The sequence below is a fragment of the Lycorma delicatula genome, chromosome 9 (genome assembly GCF_047948215.1).
Source record: "Lycorma delicatula isolate Av1 chromosome 9, ASM4794821v1, whole genome shotgun sequence".
In the NCBI taxonomy this organism is placed as follows: domain Eukaryota; kingdom Metazoa; phylum Arthropoda; class Insecta; order Hemiptera; family Fulgoridae; genus Lycorma; species Lycorma delicatula.
The window spans coordinates 35,145,860-35,167,367 of record NC_134463.1 but is presented as its reverse complement, the minus strand read 5'-3'; the positions used below and the strand labels follow the sequence as shown (position 1 = coordinate 35,167,367).

At 26.7% G+C, this 21,508-nt stretch overlaps 1 protein-coding gene across 4 annotated transcripts in view; it reads left to right on the top strand.

The window, feature by feature from the left end:
• The window catches only part of Atg18a (Autophagy-related 18a), a 172,840-nt gene that overhangs the window by 90,254 nt on the left and 61,078 nt on the right, over positions 1–21,508 (top strand). For all 4 annotated transcript variants that reach the window (XM_075375158.1, XM_075375159.1, XM_075375160.1 and 1 more), the window contains exons 6-7: positions 5,924–6,097; positions 7,796–7,900. In XM_075375158.1, coding sequence (XP_075231273.1) covers positions 5,924–6,097; positions 7,796–7,900 — 279 coding nt within the window. The remainder of the gene's footprint in view (positions 1–5,923; positions 6,098–7,795; positions 7,901–21,508) is intronic.

Below are 21,508 nucleotides of genomic sequence, written 5' to 3'. Positions count from 1 at the left end.
ACTGTTAGGATCAAGACTGCAAGGTAGGAATTTACTTTAAAAAAATACAAAAATTTTGGGCTTTTGAAGGCGACAAAAAGAACTTCATTAATTTATTAGTGAAAATAATTTGGTTTATTACATAAATATTGATGAGCTTATGTTACACTTAGGACAAGTTCATAAACCTGAGGACTGGTGCCTTTTCATAGATTCGTCCAAGTATAGTTTAAAAGTGGTTCTACTGCACAACGGTAACAAATTTCCTCGATACCAGTCGCGTGTGGTATTAATTTGAAAGAGACATACAATGTGATGAAATACATTCTGAAAATATAAATGATAAAAAACATAGCTGGAACATGTGTTGATTTGAAAGTTATAGCTATTTTGTTAGGCATGCAGTTAGGCTACACTAAGTACATGTGTTTTCTTTACGAATGGAACAGCCGAACTAGGGATAAACATTATGTTATCAAAGAGTGGAAGAAATGAAACAACTTGACTACAAATGGGAAAAATATTATTCATGAGTCCTTAGTTAAACCCCAAAAAATATCTTTACCCCCTCTCCATGTCCAGTTAGCACTAATGAAAGATTTTGTAAAAGAAATGAAGAATGATAGTGTCTGATTTTTGTACATCAGGCAGAAATTTGCGAATGTCAGTGAAGAAAAAAAAATTAAAGAAGAGATATTTGTTGGTCCTTACATAAGAGAGTTGGTCAAAGATGATGTATTTAGCTCGTTAAATAATGTAGAAAGTGGAGCTTGGACTTCATTTAAAGATCTTGCAAAAAATTTATCGGCAAACAAAAATCTGACAATTACCACGATATTGTTAATCAACTTCTTATTTCATACAGAGCTATGGGATGTAATATGTCATTGAAAATACATTTCCTCCACTCACATTTGGATTTTTTCTCGGACAACCTCGGAGACATAAGTGATGAACACAGTGAACGTTTCTACCAAGACATTTTGGTGTTGGAAAGCCACTATAAAGGGAAATTGAATACTAACATGGTAGCTAGCCAATTACTGTTTGACATTAATTTGGGATGTGCCTGAGGCTATTTATAAAAGAAAATTATCAGCGAAATCATTCTAACACATGTATGGCCGTGCAAAATTATAAATTTTACAGATTTTAACTATATTTTCCCTTAATTTTTTTTGAAGTGTAATTTATTCAAAACTAAGGGTGATAGAAGAATTGTATTGACAGATCTGTAGTGTACACAAAAAAACAATTAAGAAATGGTATCACACTTAAAGAAACATTAAAACATTTAAAACATAAAAAACTTTTTTTTGTCTATCAGTGTTATTATTGAGTTCTTTTTAAAGTTGCTTGATTCACTAATGCAACCTGTATTTTTAAAAATATTTAATGACTTATAAGTGATTTGTCTCCATTTAAAAATATGCTTATAATAAATTAAGTAATTTTTATGATTTTATTTTTATTCAAAACAAAATTAGATTGTAATATTCTAGATTTTCATTTAATTTTAAATGATGCATTGAGTATGTAGCTTCATTGTTTACTTTTTGGAGATATATTATATAGAAAGATAAGTGTAGTAAATAGTCTAGCCAAATTGCATCTAAGCATCAGAATTTGATTATCTGTTAGAGTTGTCTTTAACTTAATTCTTATTATGTTATTATTTCATTTTCTCTTTGTTAAATGCTTTCCCAGAGAGTTTTGCTTCATCAGAATGTATTAAAAAATATTTGACAAATTAAATATAGAGAGGCATCTTTACCATCACATTGTAAGAGATTGTAATTGTATTTTTTTTGTCTATATTTTAACTTTTTAAGAATATTTTAATATTAGGGCTGTTTGGAAAGTTCTCGGCCTGACACAGAGATGGCACAATTATGACCAAATAATTACGCTATTATCAAGTATGATCTTTTAGATGATGTGAAGAAGCAGTGAAGTTTCAGACGCCTATATTTAGTTAATTGTTTGTGGTGATCAAGTAAAGCAAACAAGTTCCGAAATTTTCTGAAAAATGGATCAAATTGAAGTTTGAGGTGTAATAAACTTTACTTTCTTTTAAAAGATTTAACCCTGATGGAAACACAAAAAGCTAGATTCCACTTCAAACGATTCTTCCCCTTCATGTTAGACTGTAAAAAGTGGGCTGCTGGAATCTAAATGCAGTTGTAGCGCCAATTTAAAATAAAGAACCCTAGGGATACCCAAAAACTGCTGACCAACAAAATCATCATAAAAAACTACAGTAACTTATTAAATGTTCACAGATTGAATGTATGTGAGCTTGCGATATCACAAACAACTTAATAGATCGTGTCTGATTAATATTATGTGATGTTTTGGATGTGAAAATGATTTCTTGAAAGGCTTGTGATAAATGCCTCTGTTAATAATTGACCAAAAATGCATTCAACTGAACACTTCTCAAGGTGTTAGATTTATTTAAATGCAGTTCTGCTGAGTTTCTTTGGCATTTTATTACAATAAATGAAACATGGATTCATCATTACACCCCAGATACCAAACAAACAGTGGTTGAGGCAAGTGAAAGTGAACCAAAGAATGTAGAAACAGTTTTATTTGCAGTAATAATCATGGCCACTGGTTTTTGGGGTTGTTATGGTGTGGTGCTAATGGACTACCTGGAAAAAGGCAGACCCATCTCTAGATAGTATTATATTTCACTACTAGAATGATTAAAGGGACTTGTTTTGAATAAATCTCCACATCTGACCAAAAATAAAGTACTTGTTTACCACAATAATGTGTCTGCATACATGTTTTGGGTTGTTTCTGCAAAACTGCCTGACCTACTTTTTTATGTGCTTCACATTTGCCTTATTTTGTTCCCAGCAATTACTTCTTCACAAACCTGAATGGCTTACTCAATCAATATTCACATCTTCAAATCACTTGGTTAAAGCTGAGACAAGTGCTTATTTTGCAAGGTTAGACAGATTTCATACTGAGCGTATTAAAAAGGTGGAAAGTCTAATTATACTGAATTGCCAGCTGGCTATGTTGAAAAAAATATATATTTCTGTAAAAATCTTGTGTTTTTGTGTTGTCATGTCTTTCTTTTTCCTGTTTAGCCTCCGGTAATTACTTTTCAGATTATACTTCTGAGGATGATATGTATGATTGTAAATGAGATGTAGTCTTGTACAGTCTCAGTCTGACCATTCCTGAGATGTTTGGTTAATCCTGAGATGGTTGGTTAACCCAACCACCATAGAACACCAGTATCCGTGATCTAGTTTTCAAATCCATGTAAAAATAGCTGACTTTACTAGGGCTTGACGGCTGGAATTCTCGCCTTCCAAATCAGTTGATTTGGGAAGTCGTGTTCACCACTAGACCAACCTGATAGGTTTATGTTATCATCTCAAGAACTTTCCGAAATGCCTTAGTGTATTCTAATGAAGCAGAGGTCTCTTAAAAGTGCTTAACAAAGAGGAAAGGAAAAAATATAAGCCCTAAGTACTAATGATAATTAATTATTATAAACAATATACGTAATGTATACTTAAGTGTTTGTGATGTTTCAGTGAAGTAGTTTTTAGCGATTTTACTGTTGTAATATTTTAAAAATATTACAGGATCATTGTTATCAAAAATTAGAATCTTCTAGTTTACCAAAGATGCTTGTTAAAATGATTTGATCATTTAATTTTCATCTACAAGCTCATAAATTTAGTAAAGATTATATTTATGGAAAATATAGTTGATTTTTTTTTTACTTCAGAATAGTCGATTTGCTAATTTTAGTAATTTTACAAAGGTATGATTTTGTTTTTTTTTAAATATATTATAAAGTATAATACTGTTATTAATCAACTGCGCCCTAGAAATGGTATTAAGGGGATGGCTCAAAACATACCCCCAAAAAGTAAAAATAGGTTGAAAAATCAAAACAAACTGTCTTGGTTTCGCCGATGACTTGGCACTGCTAGCAAACAACATCAAAGAAGCTAAATTACAGATATTAGAACTTCAAAACGTTGCAAATAAAATTGATCTCAAAATATCATTTGAAAAGACAGAAATATGCCAAAAAAACCAACACGATCTCCAGAAAATGAAAAGAAGAATTGGAAGAAACTGCATCAATAAAAAGTACCAGAAAAAGAGGCATGGTGGATTGTATCCAACAAAGTCGTGTACAAAAAGTTAGAATCCATCACCGATACCGTGATTGTTGAATCTTAACTCAGAAAACGCTGAGACAGGTTGTAAATGGATCAGAGAAATAAGAGAGGATCTAAAGGAAATAAATAACCTTCCAATAGAAGACATCACAGATAAGATAATTAAACCAGAAAATCAGGAACAAAAGCATTCTTCAGACACATAAGAAGAAAATTCACAACAATAATATTTTCAACAATAGAAAGGGTACAAAGATTAGAATGTATGAAAAAGTGTTGGGAAGACTGCAAGGCCCAAACAGTCCCATCGAAGAGACTTGGATAATGAACCGACTAAAGTGATCCAGTGCAATCATAAAAGATGATGATAATAATATCTGATGTTGATGATTATTATAAAATCTGTAAAAAATTTATCTGCAAAATGTTCTACAAATTCATCGAGTGAATTGGAACAGGATGATATCAGTAGTGGATTTTTTGCGTGAAAGCCTGTTTGAGAAAAAGCTATATTTTTTAATAAGAAATTACACTTCTTTAAGAGCTGGAAGCCCTGGAAAATTACAAAACAAAAATTATAGTAAACTTTATTGTACATTATTAAGAAATTAATATCTGGTAAAAAGAGACTGATTAATTTAGCACTTGACATTGTTGAAGCATGACTCCATTTACCCAAATGTACCACACTCAATAGATATATATGGTCTTCAGAAACCACACATGCAATTCACCAAATAACCAAATTGGTAGGAAACTCTGCATGTCGGTAACAATTTGAAGAAAAAAGCTAATTTTTAAATTTCTCTTTTATACTTTGAGTACATTTTCATTGAAGACTTATAGAAGTATTTTATTCATTATTGATGAAATTTGAGGGTAACTGAAACCCCTGTCTTTGACTTGTTGGCTTCTCAGTCATTAGCTTTATTGTTCAGCTATTGTATAGATTTACTGTTACCGCCCTTTTATAAAAATGCTAGATTCATCTTATTCACAAGATTAATGTAGTGAAGTCAAACATACCCACATATAATGTACAAAGGAGAAGAATGGATAAGTGTAAGAAAAGGATTAGACTGATTAGGTTGATCTACTCATGGATAAATCGCAGCATAAGACAAATAACTTCATCCAGAGTAAATACTAGTTGGCTATTAAAATCTTTTGGAAGTTGAAATCCTCTACAAAGCTGTTTCAGAAAAATTTTTTGCCTAAGATGGAAGCACATTCATAAAAAATGTTGACTATATTAAATTATATTTTGCTGAAAAGATCGCTTTCTTTCAGATATTATTATGTCATGTGCCTACAGCACACATTTCGTTTTACAAACTTTTATTAAAGATTTAATGGGATTTAATATTTGCAAAATTTCTTTACCAAATTCTTAGATTGCACCATCTAATTTTTAATTATGGGAATCAACAAAAGTAATGGGTTGCAAAGAATGCTGGCAGATTATTAGAGAACTGAAATATGTAATAACTAAACACAAGGTTTCCATTACGTAACTGAGATTGATATCTTTGAGAACTTATCATAGAAATAGTACAATGGTACTCTATAGAAAAACAACAGTTATTCTAGCTATTTAAGTTTGTGAAATGAATATATTGGTAAATTAATTATTTTTAAAAAGAATTGAAAATTAAGAAACTTTTTTGCTAAATGACTATTAGTTTAACATTTGTTAAATTAACTTAGTTGCAGAGAAACTTTTCAGTCATGTTTTATAGTAAAAATGTAACTGATGTAAATAGATCATTCTTTTTTTTTAGACCAAATCAGTCAAATGATGAATCACAGGGTTGGATGGGCTATTTAACAAAAGCAGTTTCAGCATCGGCTACATATTTACCGTCCCAGGTTACAGATGTATTTAGTCAAGGACGTGCCTTCATATCTGTTCATTTGCCGGTGCATGGTTTACGTACTGTGTGTGCAATCACTACGTAAGTTTTTGTTTTATTATTAATTTAAAATCTTTTATTTGTAATAAAAATAAATTTTTATTACAAATTTTTTGTAAAATTTGTTAGGAAGAATACTGATAAATAAGTAAATAACTTAAAAATATTTGTGATTAGCAATTACTTAATAGTATATAACTTATTTTTCTTTTTAAAAGAAATACTCATTCATTAACTTATCAAAATTTGATGCAACATTTCAGTGACCTGGTGCTTCCTTAGTCTTAACTTTTAAAATAAAAATGTATCCAGTTTGTCACTGATTATCTTTCTGTAGTAAAATATTTATTCACTTTTTTTTCTTATCAATCTCTCTCTGACTCCATTTTATTTTTTTCTCAGTAGATACCCTTGTTCACTTAAAGCAGCATTGTTCCTTAATCTTTTCAAAACAGCTCAATTTTACCCAGTTTTAATGGAATAGTTCATGCGTTGTCATATAAAATTGTTAGTAGATATTGTTAAAAAATATTTTTAGCATAGAAAAAATGTATAATTAAAAAAAAATATTGTTGAGTATATTACGTGGCTTCTTACAAATTTTTATTTTTTTAATTATAACTGCATTATTACAGAGTTTTTATAACTAGCGGGGGTGGGGAGAAGGTTTCTGTGGACATTACAATAACATTTCATTGGACAACTGAATTTAGAGAACTTTTTTTATTTCTAATTTTGCAAAAACTGTTATTGAAAAAAAAAAGTCTGGTAATATGACCAACAGGGAGAATTTGTGATCACTTTCCTTTTGATTATATTACTCTCAAAAAAATGTTTTTATAAAATGAGGTTTTTGGCTATTGCAATCTGTTGTGCTACCTTTTTGATTATTTACTTCAGTTTGGATTTTAAAATCGTAATAAATGAGTTATATTCTTAATTAATTTAGGATTGTTAAACTAAAATTAAGCCATTTTTCTCTAGAAAGTAGTAGTGGTTGGCATCAATGTTTGACACCAGTTTTTTGCTCTGTTAAAGTTATTCTTCATGTATTCAAATAAGCTGTAAATTTTCAAAGTGAGTTTATCATATGAAAACTGCACAGATGAGAAAAAATATGTTATCTATTATGCCTTATCAAATTTTATGATCTGAAGTCCTCCCACTCAACTATAATTTGAGGATATAATAATGGGAGTAACTTAAGTATTAACTATGGGAAAGCTGTAAGTTTAGAATTTCTGATTTTCTATTTCACTGGAATTAAAGTTATTTTTTCCAGAAAGTATTAGCCTTATTATTTTTAGGATGATGACAAAAAATAATAATTCTTCCTTTAAAAATATTAATCAAAAAATGTTTTAGATTATCCCAGATGTTCCTCATTTTTATAACAACTTCTTTTTCTTCTTTTAAACAAATATTTGTAATTTGTAAGAAGAGTGTGCTTGTGTTAATACAAAATCCTTTCTTTCAATATTTTTAAAATAACTCCCAGTAACATGAAATTCTTTAAACAGAGAAAATTATATTTTCTAAAAAAATGATTTAAAAATATAGTATTCTATATAAACAAATGTGTAAAGATGTAATCATAATGAAGAAAAAGTGAAGTTATTAAAAATTGCTCTCACATCTAACATGTCAAAATAGTATAGGTTTCACTTTTTTATTATTGATTTTTTTATTTTTTATATTATTTCTGTTGTTTATAAAACATTGTTCATATCTGTTTTTCAGAATACAAAAGCATTTGAGGTTGCTGGTTGCCTCATCTGATGGTTATATGTATATATACAACTTTGATAACAATGAAGGTGGTTGTGTACTCGCTCATCAACATAGGTATTTCATTAATTTTTTTATTTTTATTTTTTGCATTTCTAGTGGCATGTATATATATTATCTTGCTTTTTTGTGCTTGTGTATATGTATATATATATACGTTATTGTATTTAAAATGGTGGACTGTTTATATATTTTCAGATTCTACATGTCAAAATAAATAAAAAATGTTGATTTTCCCTTCCTTTTCCTTTCATTTATTTATTTATTACCAAAAAATTTATATTTCAATATAAGGTTGAGAAATGAATAAAAAATTACAGTCTAACATGTTCACAAATTTCAAATTGGCCATGTCAATTTTTCAGTCCGTTGTGTCTCAGTAATCCTCAGTCTTAACATATTACACTTTATTTGCAAAAAATGTTAAGCTTTCATTTATTGTAAACAAAATGACACCTTATGACTTATAAGAGAAAATGTATAATTTTCTAAAGGATTTCATCTCCTCCTGTGTTAAATCAGCTAGTGGGTTTATTATGCTATTAATCATTTTAATGTATTATTTATATTGTTAATACCACTTTTTTTAATTAATTTCAAAGAATATAATTATATTTTCATGAAAGGTAATAAAAAAATAATTACTTCAGGTATTCCAACAATTTTATTTTTAAAATAGCAGTAATTATTATGATTGTTTTAAAGTCAATCAAAGGAGATGTTTAAAGTAACCACCATTAGAAATTAGAAAAGTTTCTACTCTTCTGAGAGACAGTCTTACGTGTTCAAAAATTCCTTGAGTATTCCTTATTTGATTAAATCCATTCTGGATTATCAGATTTAGGTCTTCAATACTGAGGGCTGGAATAGAATAATATGTTTTTAATGACCCCAAAGGGAAGTTAAAAGTGTTAAGTTTAGGTGATCTCACAGGCCATTATACTGGCCCACTGCAACCTGTTTTTATGCAAATGATCTGTTACCAACTGACTGAAATGTACTGGAACACCATCATGGTGAAATTGCATATTTACTCTTGCTTCCAGAGGTAAGTCTTCCAACAAATCTGAATTATTTTCTGTTAAATGGTTAAGGTAATTTTCTCCATTTAGATGATTTAGTAGAACCGCAGAACTGAATAGATAGTTGTTATCAATACCCTTATCCCCATATGTTTAGGGAAAACTGTTGTTTATGACTGCTCTGGTAGAAAGTATGAGGATTCTCCTCATCCTAATTATGCTGGGTGTGAAGGTTTATTATTAACACCATTCCTACTGAAACATTTGTAAATAGATTGCTGGCATAGTAGAAGAATTCTTCTAATCTTTCTTTGAAACCAGATACAGAAAGTATGTCTACAAGGGTAATCATCTATAGTCAGCCCTTCTACAAGGTGAAAGTGGTAAGAGTAAATATGGTTAACATTTAAAAAACATTACACACAGTTCATCTGACCCCACATTTTCTACTGTTATCACAATCTCTATACTTTCACCAGATGATTCTTAACATAATTTAGAACATGTTCTTTTAAATTCACTGGCCTAAATTAATGTTTCTGTAAGCTGTACATGAAGTCTTTCAAAAGTTTTTTCTCTTGGCACATGTCTATTAGGGATTTGATTTGATTAAACCGCACATTAGTAATTGCATATCACAAATTTCCTCTCAAGAATATTAAATAACATAATAATATAACTAAAACAAGAACTAAAAAATCATTGAAAATGCTTTCTTATTTAGGTAATTCCAAACTTATACAAATAGACAGAAATCTACTTTATAATTGTATGATTTTATCTTAAAATACATACTTCATAAAGGCCTACATAAATGATAAAATTCAATTAATTTCAAATTAAATTTAAAATACTCTTAAAAAGTGAGAAAGTTATCTTACTTTTAAAATGATACTTATTAAGGTTTTAAAATTATCTTAAAAATTTATCTTATTTTTCATTCTTAAATGTAGCATAGTGGAATGTAAAAAGTTGAAGTGAAATTGTTGAAAATTATGTATTGAAAATTAATTTTGAAATTTTGAAGAAAAATTGGCCTATCTTGGTTAATACTGATCATTTATTTTAAAAAAAGTGACTTTTCATTCAGTTTATAAGAAAATTCTCTTTTTAAGAGAAATAATTGTTAAAATTAATAGTAAATCAATTAATAGGATAATTGATCAAGTACCTGATTTAATAGTGGAGAAGATGAAATATTGCAGAAAATTATGTCATACATTTTCTGTCGTTAGTTTGTTTTGCTAATGAATCTTCAAAACTAAAGTGTCATTTTGGTCACAATAAATTAGTGCCTAACTTTTTTTTGCAAATAAAGCATAGTATGATAAAACTAAGGATTACTGAGAGATTGAAAAATTGACAGGCTGCCATTTTGAAATTTGTTTGCCGCATAATTTTTTATTTAGTAGACAATCTTAGTATAAATGTATTTACCAAATATTACTGTGATTCCTCAACTTGATCTTGAAATATAACTTTTTCATTAATAAACACAATGGCAGACAGAGCGGAGAACAAAGGGGGAATCAATATTTTTGTTTATTATGACATATAGAATCTGAAAATTTATGGCCAGTCCACCATTTTAGGAACACTTTGTATATAGCAACAGTGTAGTGGTGGAGTTGCATTTGCTTGAAATTTACATTCTGCATATAATATTGCATATAAATTAAAATTCTCATTAGATAGCATTATAGTTTTCAAAACTGGTATTCTGTTTGCGTATAACATTTATTTTGTTTTAGTTAGTTAATTTTTATTACTTATTTTATCAATTTTTATTGAATTTTATTGTATTTTCATGTACTGAGTTTATTTATATTGTTAGTATTATATATATATATATTTTTTTTTTGTTAAATTATTAATTAGTTAACATTTTGAAGCCTAGCAAATTGGGCTAGACTAGCACAATTGTACACTGAAAATAGTGGCAAGAAAAAAAATTGTAAATTCATATTAAGGGATGCCAAATATTCACATTTGCACCAAAAAAGTATTTTTGTAATTCATGATTTTATTATGCAATTAACTTATCTCATATTGTTGAGGAACTAGTTCTACAATTTAAGTTTACTTATTTGGGCTATAAGGATAAAATTTCCAATTTAATGATATTCTGAATTACAAGAAAAAATAAGCCAAAACCTACAGCTAAGATGTGAAAAAGAAATAAGAGAAGATATTAGGATATAAAAATTTAAATAATCAGGTATATGATGCAGTGTTTGGTTGATTGTTTCTAATTCTTAATAATAATTTGTGTTATTAATAATTATGGTAAATAACCCATATGAATACTTGATGATAGTTTGGTAATAATTAAATAGATCGTTCAGTAATTAAAGAGACAAATGACTATTAAAAAGATTTATATTTATTCAATGATAATGAAGTTAACGCTACTTTTTAACATAATCCTAGACTACTTTTAGGGATTTGTTCAATCTTTCTGTGAACTTTCTTATTTAAGTATTAAAAAAATTGTTTATCTCCATGTCTAAGCCATTCTTGTACTGCATTTTTATCATGCCCATTGTTGCCAAACTTGGTACCATGTAAAAACTGCTTGAGAGGATCAAACACAAAAAATTTGATGGTACAAGATCTGGAGAGTAAAGTGGATGTTGCAACATCTCCCAACCCAGCTTTTGAGTAATTTCCTGCGTCTTTTGAATGGTGTGGGGCAGGTGTTTTTGTGCAGAAGAATTATGCTTGTTGAAAGAGAAGAAGATTGTTTCCTCCTTATAGCAGGTTTCATTCTATTTTCTTGCATGTCGTGATAGTACTCGCTGATTGTATGTTGTTCTTCTAAATAGTCGCAGTAAATTAGGCCTTTGTAGTTCGGAACCACCATTAGCACTGACTAACTGAATTTTAGGTTTTGAACTTTTCCTGATTATTTCAGATGCTTCCATTCTATACTCTGACATTTGAATTCAACTTTTATCACAAATTATTAAATGGTCTTAAAAGCTTTACCTTTCGCTAAAAAAAAAATATTGTTTAAATTCTAGATGTATGTGATTTGAGTGAACTGTCTTGGAACCCACCCTGATGTGTTTTACTGTAATTCAGCTTATAGATAATGGAATGGACTGTGCTGATACTTGTAGTATAAATTTCATCAATTTCCCAATCCTTGAGAGTATAATTAATACAATTTTCCAAAGTGTCGATCAAAACTTTTATTTTTCTTACAGTAAAATGAAAATCAGTGACACTTTCTGCTCGATTCAATTCAAATTTTTCTTTGATCCACTTATAAAGCTTTACATAGTTATTATATTTTTCCCATGTTTTTTAACAGCTGTGAGTGATTTTTGGTTTTATATCTTCAGTAAATAAACATCTTATTGCAGCACACTCTGTTCTTTGATGGTACATCTTTAATAAGGAGCTGACATTTTAAAATAAACAAAAGTGATTGTAATAATGAAAATTATTTTTGAACAGCTATTTTCTATATAGGGAAGCCAACTTGAATGTCTTGACAGTTTCAGTTTATATTACTGAATAGTTTTTTCTGCTGTTGTCATTTTTCTCTTTAATTGTTGAATGACCCTCATAATTATAAACAGATAAAACTTTAATTTATGGATAAATATATAATTAATTTATGTTAAAAAATAAGATGCTTTATATCAAATTTCCTTAAAAAATTACATAATGTACTTTATTCTAAGGACAGGATGAAATTACTTTATTAATATTAATTTAATGATATTGATGAGTAATAATTCTTTCTTCTCATGTTTCTGGTCTAAAAAAAATTGCTCATATGGCTGACCAAATTATCAAGAATCCTTAATTTATGAAGTTTTACTGTAATGTAAGAAATAATTATTATTAAAGAGAAATTGAGATCAGTTGCATAAATGCAAACTTATCTTACTTGATCCATAATAGCCTGCTTTTTAAAATTATTTTTTATTTATGGTAGTCTATTTTTATATGGTATTAAATTACTACTGTTTAATACCATATAAAAATAGAATATATAAAATAAATAAATAAATAAATATATATATATATATATATATATATATATATGTTTTATTTTTATATATAGACTATAGCTAATACAGCATACTTGTTTTATTAGCTATATGCCTAGTATTAGGGTTTAAAATGTTATTTAATTAATAGCTAAGATGTTATGTGAGTTAATATAAATAATATTTAATTAAATTCAGATCACCTCATGACAACAGCATCACCTGCACCACCTATACAGGAACAGCATAAAAGTTACAAAAAAGTATTTTAAAATCAAAATTATATGTTTTAATGCAAGCTGTTTTTTTATTATTATTATTATTATAAAGTTTTCTGTTAAAACTTAACAGTATAATTTTGGTAATTTGAAAAGATTTTCTTTGAATTGAATGATAAATAATAATGGTAGATTGTTTAGTTATTATTTATCGTTAATTGATAGGGGATTCAATATTTCTACATTAATAATCAGTATTAGTTATTTGTTGGTATAGATGTTTTTGTTAATAATAGTTTTGAAATCTAAAAGAGTTTTATTATATGGTTCCAATCAAAATCATTTGGATATCAGCATTCAGTCCAATCCAGGTAATCTTACTTCAATTTCCATTAATCTAAAATGATTTTTTTTTTTTAAAGAAAAATTGGTTATGCATTTATGATTATTTTGAAAAATAAAATTTTTATCAAGTATTTTAGTTATACAAAAAAGTGATGTGGACACCACATGACTTCCTTGTATGCCTATTAAGTTATACATACACACTTTTTTGAAATGAAAAGTACATAAAATTTTATTTCATTAATAACTTCTGATATTTTTCTTTTTTTTATTGTTATTATTGAATTATTATATATCATAAAAAGTTATTTTACAATCAGAGGTTAATAATTATTAATAAATCAATATATTTAAATGTAAAAAAGGAGATAAAGTCTGATTTAAACTGATGTGCGTTCCCCTTGTAAGATCGAATATTTCATTAATTAAAATTTTATTAAGCTATACATGTGGAACGAATGAAATTAAGTACCACTTATGATTTATCATTGAAAAGCTCTCAATAAGGGCTTTTTTGGACACTTTTGGTCCAGTTGATTGCAATCAAAAGGGGAGTGCACAAATAAATGTTACAACAGTCCAAAATCCAAAATTTTAACATCCTAAAGCTCATCATTTTTGAGTTATGCGAGGTACATACATCACGCCAAAACTAGTCGAAATGGATATTTCCGTTGAAATATGAAAACCAAAATTTTTCCTAATCACAATACTACCTTTACTTCGTATAAGGAAGTAATTTTATTGAACTGTCGACAAGAGAGTGAATGTATTGTAACTGTAATGAAAGATAATTAACTTGAAATAGGCGTTGTCAGTAAGAAAGTAAGAAAGCCATGTGTAAAACACAATGATTTCTTTAAAAATTTCAGCTTTGGTCATGTATGTCGTCGAGCACGCAAACGAAGACCATATCCTTGCTGCAAACGCCATGAGATTCAAGACACTTTTATAGATGATTTGATGGAAAGACTGAGGGGAAACCATAATTCTGATAATTAGAATGAGTAGATTAATGTATTAGCAGATTATGAATTCATTTATAATTTTATTAAAGCAAGATCTAGTAAATTATTTTTTTCATAATTAATTAAATTTTTTAATAGGATGTAATGAACATTTTAATATAATGTAAGTTATGATAAATATTTTTCATTTGGTAATTGTTTTATTTTACACATTTATTGTAATATTTATTACAAAAGAAAAAGGTGCTTGTCTTCAAAGAGTTATAAACAACTATCGGAAAAATTGAATCTATTTATTTTTTTTTTTCTCCAGTAGTCAAGTTTGAATATTCTATAACTTACTGAGACCTTATTTAGAAAATTAGATTTATTTAAGAAAAGAGTTCTGTTATCATTTAAGTATTTATGATTGTTCGTTTCAGTATGATGTTTTAAGTTTTTTGTTTTTTCAGTTTTGAGTATAAACAGAAAATTTTTACTGAACCATACATTTTTACAACTGTAACATATTTATATAGTTTTATAATTTCAGTTAACAATGGAATGTAAAAGTTGTAAGGAAAAAAATTTCTATTAAAATTAATAAAGATTTCAACATTGTGTTAGAAATACAAATACCTTCACTTCATATAATGTAGAAAAATGAAGTTGACCTTATCAATGCAGCTGTTTTACTGTGAAGTGAGTGTGTACTACTACAGTTTCATAAGTAGACCTCCAGCAATTTTAATGCAGACTTTTTCCTTTAAATTTTTTATTTATTTTATTAAATTTCATTATGAAATTTTACATCTACCATAATTTGTATTGTTAAAAAAAATAGTTCGCTGGAAAAAATCCTATCTTACTTAATGAAATTGCATATTTTTTAATGACAATCAAATAAATATATTTTTACTAACCATTGGAAACATTTTTTAAGGTGCTTTAACTACACAAAATGTTATTTTAAATACAGGCATCCCTCATTTAACATGGCACATTAAGCACTGTAATCTTTGTTAATTGATTATAAAAGAGATATTATTTCTGTAGCTATTTTTTAAGATCTATTTACAAAGAGGATGAATATTTTTTTTTAGTTCTATATATATATATATATATAATATAAAACAAATTAAAAATATTAATTTTGATTGCACTACATGAATCTTTCTTAAACTATTTACATAAAATTAAAAGAAAATACTAAACAGTAAATATTTTTAGTCATATATTTTGATAAAAAATTATCAGAAGTACTTACTTTGGATTCTCTTCTCTGTATACTTTCCTTGTGCCAACTCAATGCATTATCAGACATTTGACTGACTTACATAGTTCTTTAAAGATTTGGATAAAAATCAGTAAGTTGATGTTTTAGTTATTCAATATAGCAAAAACATTTTTTTGTGATTGCTATATCTTTATTTCTTTTGGAAGCGGTTCCTACATCATTAAGTAAATTATCATTTTATTTATAGGCTTGCTGATTCGCACAATGTTAATGAAATTACTGTTGTTCAATTCTTCTCAATACGGATTTGATAATTCATTCACATTTAGTGAGCATACTTTACTAATGTCTGATTCACATCTAATAGTGGGAATTTTATCAGAATTGTAACTCACTGAATAAACAACGAAATCACTTGTGCAATATAGTTAAAGTTCTATCCAAACAACTTTTATATAGCTTAATATCACTTGCTATCATTTTTTTTATTCCATTTTTTTACGTTGAAATTCCTCTAGAATTCAACTTTTAATCAAGGATTATTATTTTTAGTATTTTTTTCTTTTTCAAAGCAATTTTTTTGTAATTGATCATAAAAATTTCAAAGAATTCCATGTCTTATTAAGTTACTGGATGGATGCCACTATAGGAGCTAAAAAATAATTACATTTTTACTTGTGGTTTATTGTAGGAATATGATCTGTGACATTATCTATAAGCATAAAAAATTAAAGCTAAGATTATTATCTTTATAATTTTTTTTTTTTATTAATGGACAAAAAATTTTTAAACTATTCTTCAAGAAGTTGCTTTGTTATTCATGCAATTTTATTTGACCTCAAATAAAAGAGGCTGGATTTTTTAAATGTCCTAATGAAGAATGTGCCAGAAAAACGCACTGTCTGGCATTCCTTGGATTGCGTTAAAATTGACACCATGGTAACTAATTCATATACATAAACTTTTAAAAAGTTATCCTATATTGAAACTGAATTTCTCTAAAAACAGATAAAAAATGGGATCCTTCTTATGCATTACTTGCTGTAATTTCTTTTAGTTTTTTTAAAATAAATTTTAACATAATAATACAAAAGAACAAGCTTTAGATGGTGTAAAACAATTTTGTCCATCAAGTGGTTGATGAAATATAACTTTACAAAGAAAGCTTTTTTTTCTTTTGTGACAGATTATAAAGTAATAATTTTTTTTAAATAATTTACACACTTACTATACAGTTCTATATATATATATATATATATATATATATATATCACAGTCGTACCTTACAGTTTACAGTTTAATGAGTTACAGATTTCATTTAATGGGGACATACATGATATCCAGTATATTAACCACATTCAAATCTCATTCATACGCAAATCTCAATCTCATGCAATTTGTTAATTTTACTAATATTAAGAAAGAATGTAATCTCACGTTGAAGAATGCAGAAAGAACAAAATATTTGCAATGTTTGGATCAATTTACATGTTATTATTTCCAGTGGTATTTTTTATGTCTAGAAGCATTTATTCTTCTTTTTTCTCTCTTTTTCACATAATAGTGAAAATATGCTTTTGAATTTTGTTCTTGGAATATAATATGTACATTAAATATGTCCAATGATTCGTAATTCATATTTTTATACTTGCATTATTTTGCAAGGAGATTTTAATTCAACAGGTAAGGTACGATTGTATTTGTTGTTTTTGTTAAAATTTTGTTGGTAATAGAATCTTTTGTAGGCTTCATTTATGTTTAACAAAATTAAATTTTAGTTATCATAATGTATTAAAATATTGAGTTTGGTACTTTTATTCTAGTAATCCTAAAATCATACTAATGAATCAATCTAAACATTGTTGTTTCAAATTACTGAGGTCGGACTATGTTTGATAAATTATTTTTTTTAAGTGTGCTGTAAGTTTTAGTCAATCAAGCTGTTTGCAGGTAAATTCAAAAATTTTAATTAAATAATATATGATACAAAGTGTTGATTCTGTAATGAAAAAATAAGGATGAAATTATAAAATCATAACAGTTAAACAATGTAATGAAATTCTTTTCTGAAATTGATTCTTGTATTGTTCTTTAATCACGTCTTAACAGTAAAATGTTAATATTCAGTAAAATGTTTTATAGTAAATATCAAATGTTTTCAAATTTAAATATTTTCAGTAAAATGAACAGATTTAATTTATCAAATTGGTTTTAAAATGGGTTCACTTTTCTATGAATTACCATTGTACCAAAATTACTGTAAAAAATACTGTTATGATTATAATGAACTGAGTAAGCAACAGTTTTACAGAGAAGTTATACGATTAATTTTTTAAAGGTTTTTGATTTTATTTGTTTCTCTATAAAAATTTATTAAAAAATTCTGTTTTTACTAAAAATTATTTTATGTGGTAAAAATATTTTTTCATTAAAAGTTTATGTGCAGTTCAGTCCACTTAATCATTAGAAAAACCTTTTGAAAAAGTTCATAATTATGTTTGATAGGATTTACTCTTTTAAGGGATTACTTAAATAATATTTCTTGCGAATAAGTTTTTTTCTAATCTCAGGCCATAATTTGGTCGAGGTACTACAAGGATCAGTATTGTACAGAATTTAAGATTTCTCTTACTAGTTATATATAATAATAATATAATAATTATTAATTAATTACATCAAGATTGAAAAAATAATTATATTGATGTCATTTTGTCCCAAAAAAAGTTTTTTACTAATCTATAAGGAAAAGAGGTAGTTTGGAAACATTTGATAATCTACAAAGGACCATGAGTCTCTTTTAAGATCTGAGTATTGCTTAGTTTATAAAAAGTGGATCTAATTCTTATTAGTTCTACGATTTAAAAGTAAACAATAAATAGACAGAGTTTAAACTATTAACTAAAGTAATTTTTGATAAATATCTGTTATTGGAACTTAATATCATAAAAACTGATATTACAAAATATGTTGTAGTAGTTTATAAATGTCATAATGATTCATGTAAAATGTGCACACATGTGCATGTTTTATATCAGGATTGATTATTGGTTTCAAACTTATTCCGATAAAATTGAATATTAAAAAAATCCTGGCTATTTATTGTAAATTGACTTAAACTTATTTGTACGTTTAAATCATCTACAAATTGTAAATTGTAATTTTTGCATTCATTTCTTTATTTGTTTTTTGATTATGTTTTTTTTTTCACTATGTTCTTTGTAACAGTTCTTTTATTTCTGTCTTCAATTCATTCTTTGAATTTTTACTCCTTTAATGACACTATTATTTTGATTTTGTTCTTTATCTATTTATGATGTTATTTTTTTATGGTAATATATATTTTCATGTGTAATTTGATTTTGACAGGTTTTGTACAGAGTTTGGTGAGTTCATATCACATGAATCCAAGAATTTTTGTTGTTTAGGACATAGACAAAGTTAGTTTTATTGTAATTAAATGTTATTTGTATGTTTAATTTTATATTAATCTCAGTTTTTTATGTAATCGACAAAATCACATTTTTGGTGATTGCTGTTTTCTTTTTATTACCATATTAGTTTTATGTAGAAGTTTGATATATTTTTTAAAAAAGATTTGCATTTGCGTTTTATCACAGAAAAATATAAGAATGTAAGATTACTTGATTTTGTTAGTATAAGATATAAAAATTTGTTTTGTTTTTGTTTTATTTGGGTTTTTTAGTATTGTAATTTTAGAAAATCTAAATTTATATTTTATGTTTTATATTTAATTCGTTTTTGTTTACTCATTGTTATTGTGTTTTGTTCAGAAAAAGGATTAATGTTATTGTTTTTATCATTATTTTGCAGATTTTTTTTATGGTAGTTTTAAGAGTATTGTGTTCCTTTTTATAGTATTATAAGTTAATATAAAAGTATTTGTTTATTAGTAGTGATTTACATATGTATCAACCATATAATGTAATTAAACATTTAAGAAAATTAATCAGTAAAATGCTTTTTTAAAAAATAATTTAAAAAATGTTAATAAACAGTAATTTTATATTAATTATAAAAAATGGGATTAAGTGAAATATACATAAAAACGAATGTGGTGTAGCTAATTGGTGAACATAATTTTTTGATTATATATTATTTGTTAAAAGTAATTGAAAAATTCTATGAAAATAACATCTTACAAATGTTTAATCTTGATAATTGTTAATGTTTTTGCCAAATGGTATATATTCAATTTTTGTTTACATTTTATGAAAAATTAAATTACAATCTAGACTGTAGGTACTAGTAAATCAATATTTTACCATATTTGATAAAATTACATCAATTTTCTTTGTTGATATTTATAAGCTGTTCATCTTTTATGCTTTAGAGTTATCTGAACTTCATCTTCCCTGTCTCATCTTTGTTGCTTGTCAAGTTTTAGGTTATTTTTTGTATGTATCTCCATCTTCTCGCGTATCTTATTTCATTCCACCTTTCTCCTCTCATTTCCCAGCTCCATCTTAGGAACTGACCGATTTTTCTGTCTTAATTTGCACTATTAGCATGTCTAAGCTATTCCAGCTGTTTTTCCTCTAAAAGTTGCTTGATCAGTCTCCTGCATTCCATTCCAGTGATAAGAAAAAAACATTTTTTATTTAATATCACATTGGCATTTCCTTTTTTCCTTTATTTTATTGATACCAGTCTGTGTCATATATATGAATCTTTTCAGTCATATCTATTATTTCTAATGACAATTGTTCTGATATTTCATGTCCTGAGTTTTATTTTAAGCTTATGTTCCATTTTTTTATACAGTTATTTTCTAAGACTTTGTTTTCTCTAAATAATTTTACTATCTTGTTGATGATACACTCATCGATTGCAATATTTTATAACAGAGTAGCAGGTATTGATTTATATTCTCACTGATAGGAATGTGGAATATTGTAGATCATGTTGTATTTAGCAGTTTGTAACAGATTAATCAGTTTCTACACTAGGGTAGTGTACATTTAGTGTACACTAGGGTAATGTATGTGTACATTAAGTTGAATTATTCGTATTGAACAAAAATTATGTTAATGATTTTTAATTTTAGGAAAATAATGGTTTAGGGATTTAAATTAATGTTTAAGTTTAGAGGTTAAATTATGAGTCAAAAAGGGTTCTTATATCTCTTTTTAATATAATCAAATTTTGAAGAATTTTATGAAAATATGCCATTGAAATAATCTCTGAGTGTAAGAAATAGTTTAAAACTTATTTCATTATATAATTATGTATTTATTATTATAATTAATTGATTTTAAAACTATTAACATTTTTTTCTTTGGAATTTTAATTGCAGTTGTAAGTTAGCGACGGATTTGAAATTAGATGATGAAAAAATGGTGGTAAAAACAGTGGTTACATCTTCCTCAAGTTCGATTTTATCATAACAGATTTCGTTGTTTAAATTTCCAGATTCTTGTTATTAAGTATTAAATGTTCTATTCTAACTTCTAATTAAAGGTTTTTTATGTTATAATTTTAATTTAGGTGGAGTAGATTTTTAGAATAACTATTTTAAAATCACTATCTTTGTTATTTTAACATTTTTTTTTTTTTAAATTGTTAAGACAAGGTGAATATTTAAACAGCTGTTAGGGAATTATTTTTTTACATTTTATATATATAAAAAATCTTGCATAGATTTCCTTTAATCAATTATTGTTCACTAGATTTTATTTGTAGTTGAGTTTGAAGATATTTTGGGGACAAGACAATCTGACAGTTTTCCATGAAGTGTGCATATACATTTAGTTGTTCAGTTTTAAGTTTCTTAATTGTCTTTAAATATTCCATTTTTTCCAGATATGTTATGAAAATTAAATTTTTATGTTAAAAGACTGTTACAGAGTTCTAATTTTGATGGTCATATTTTGA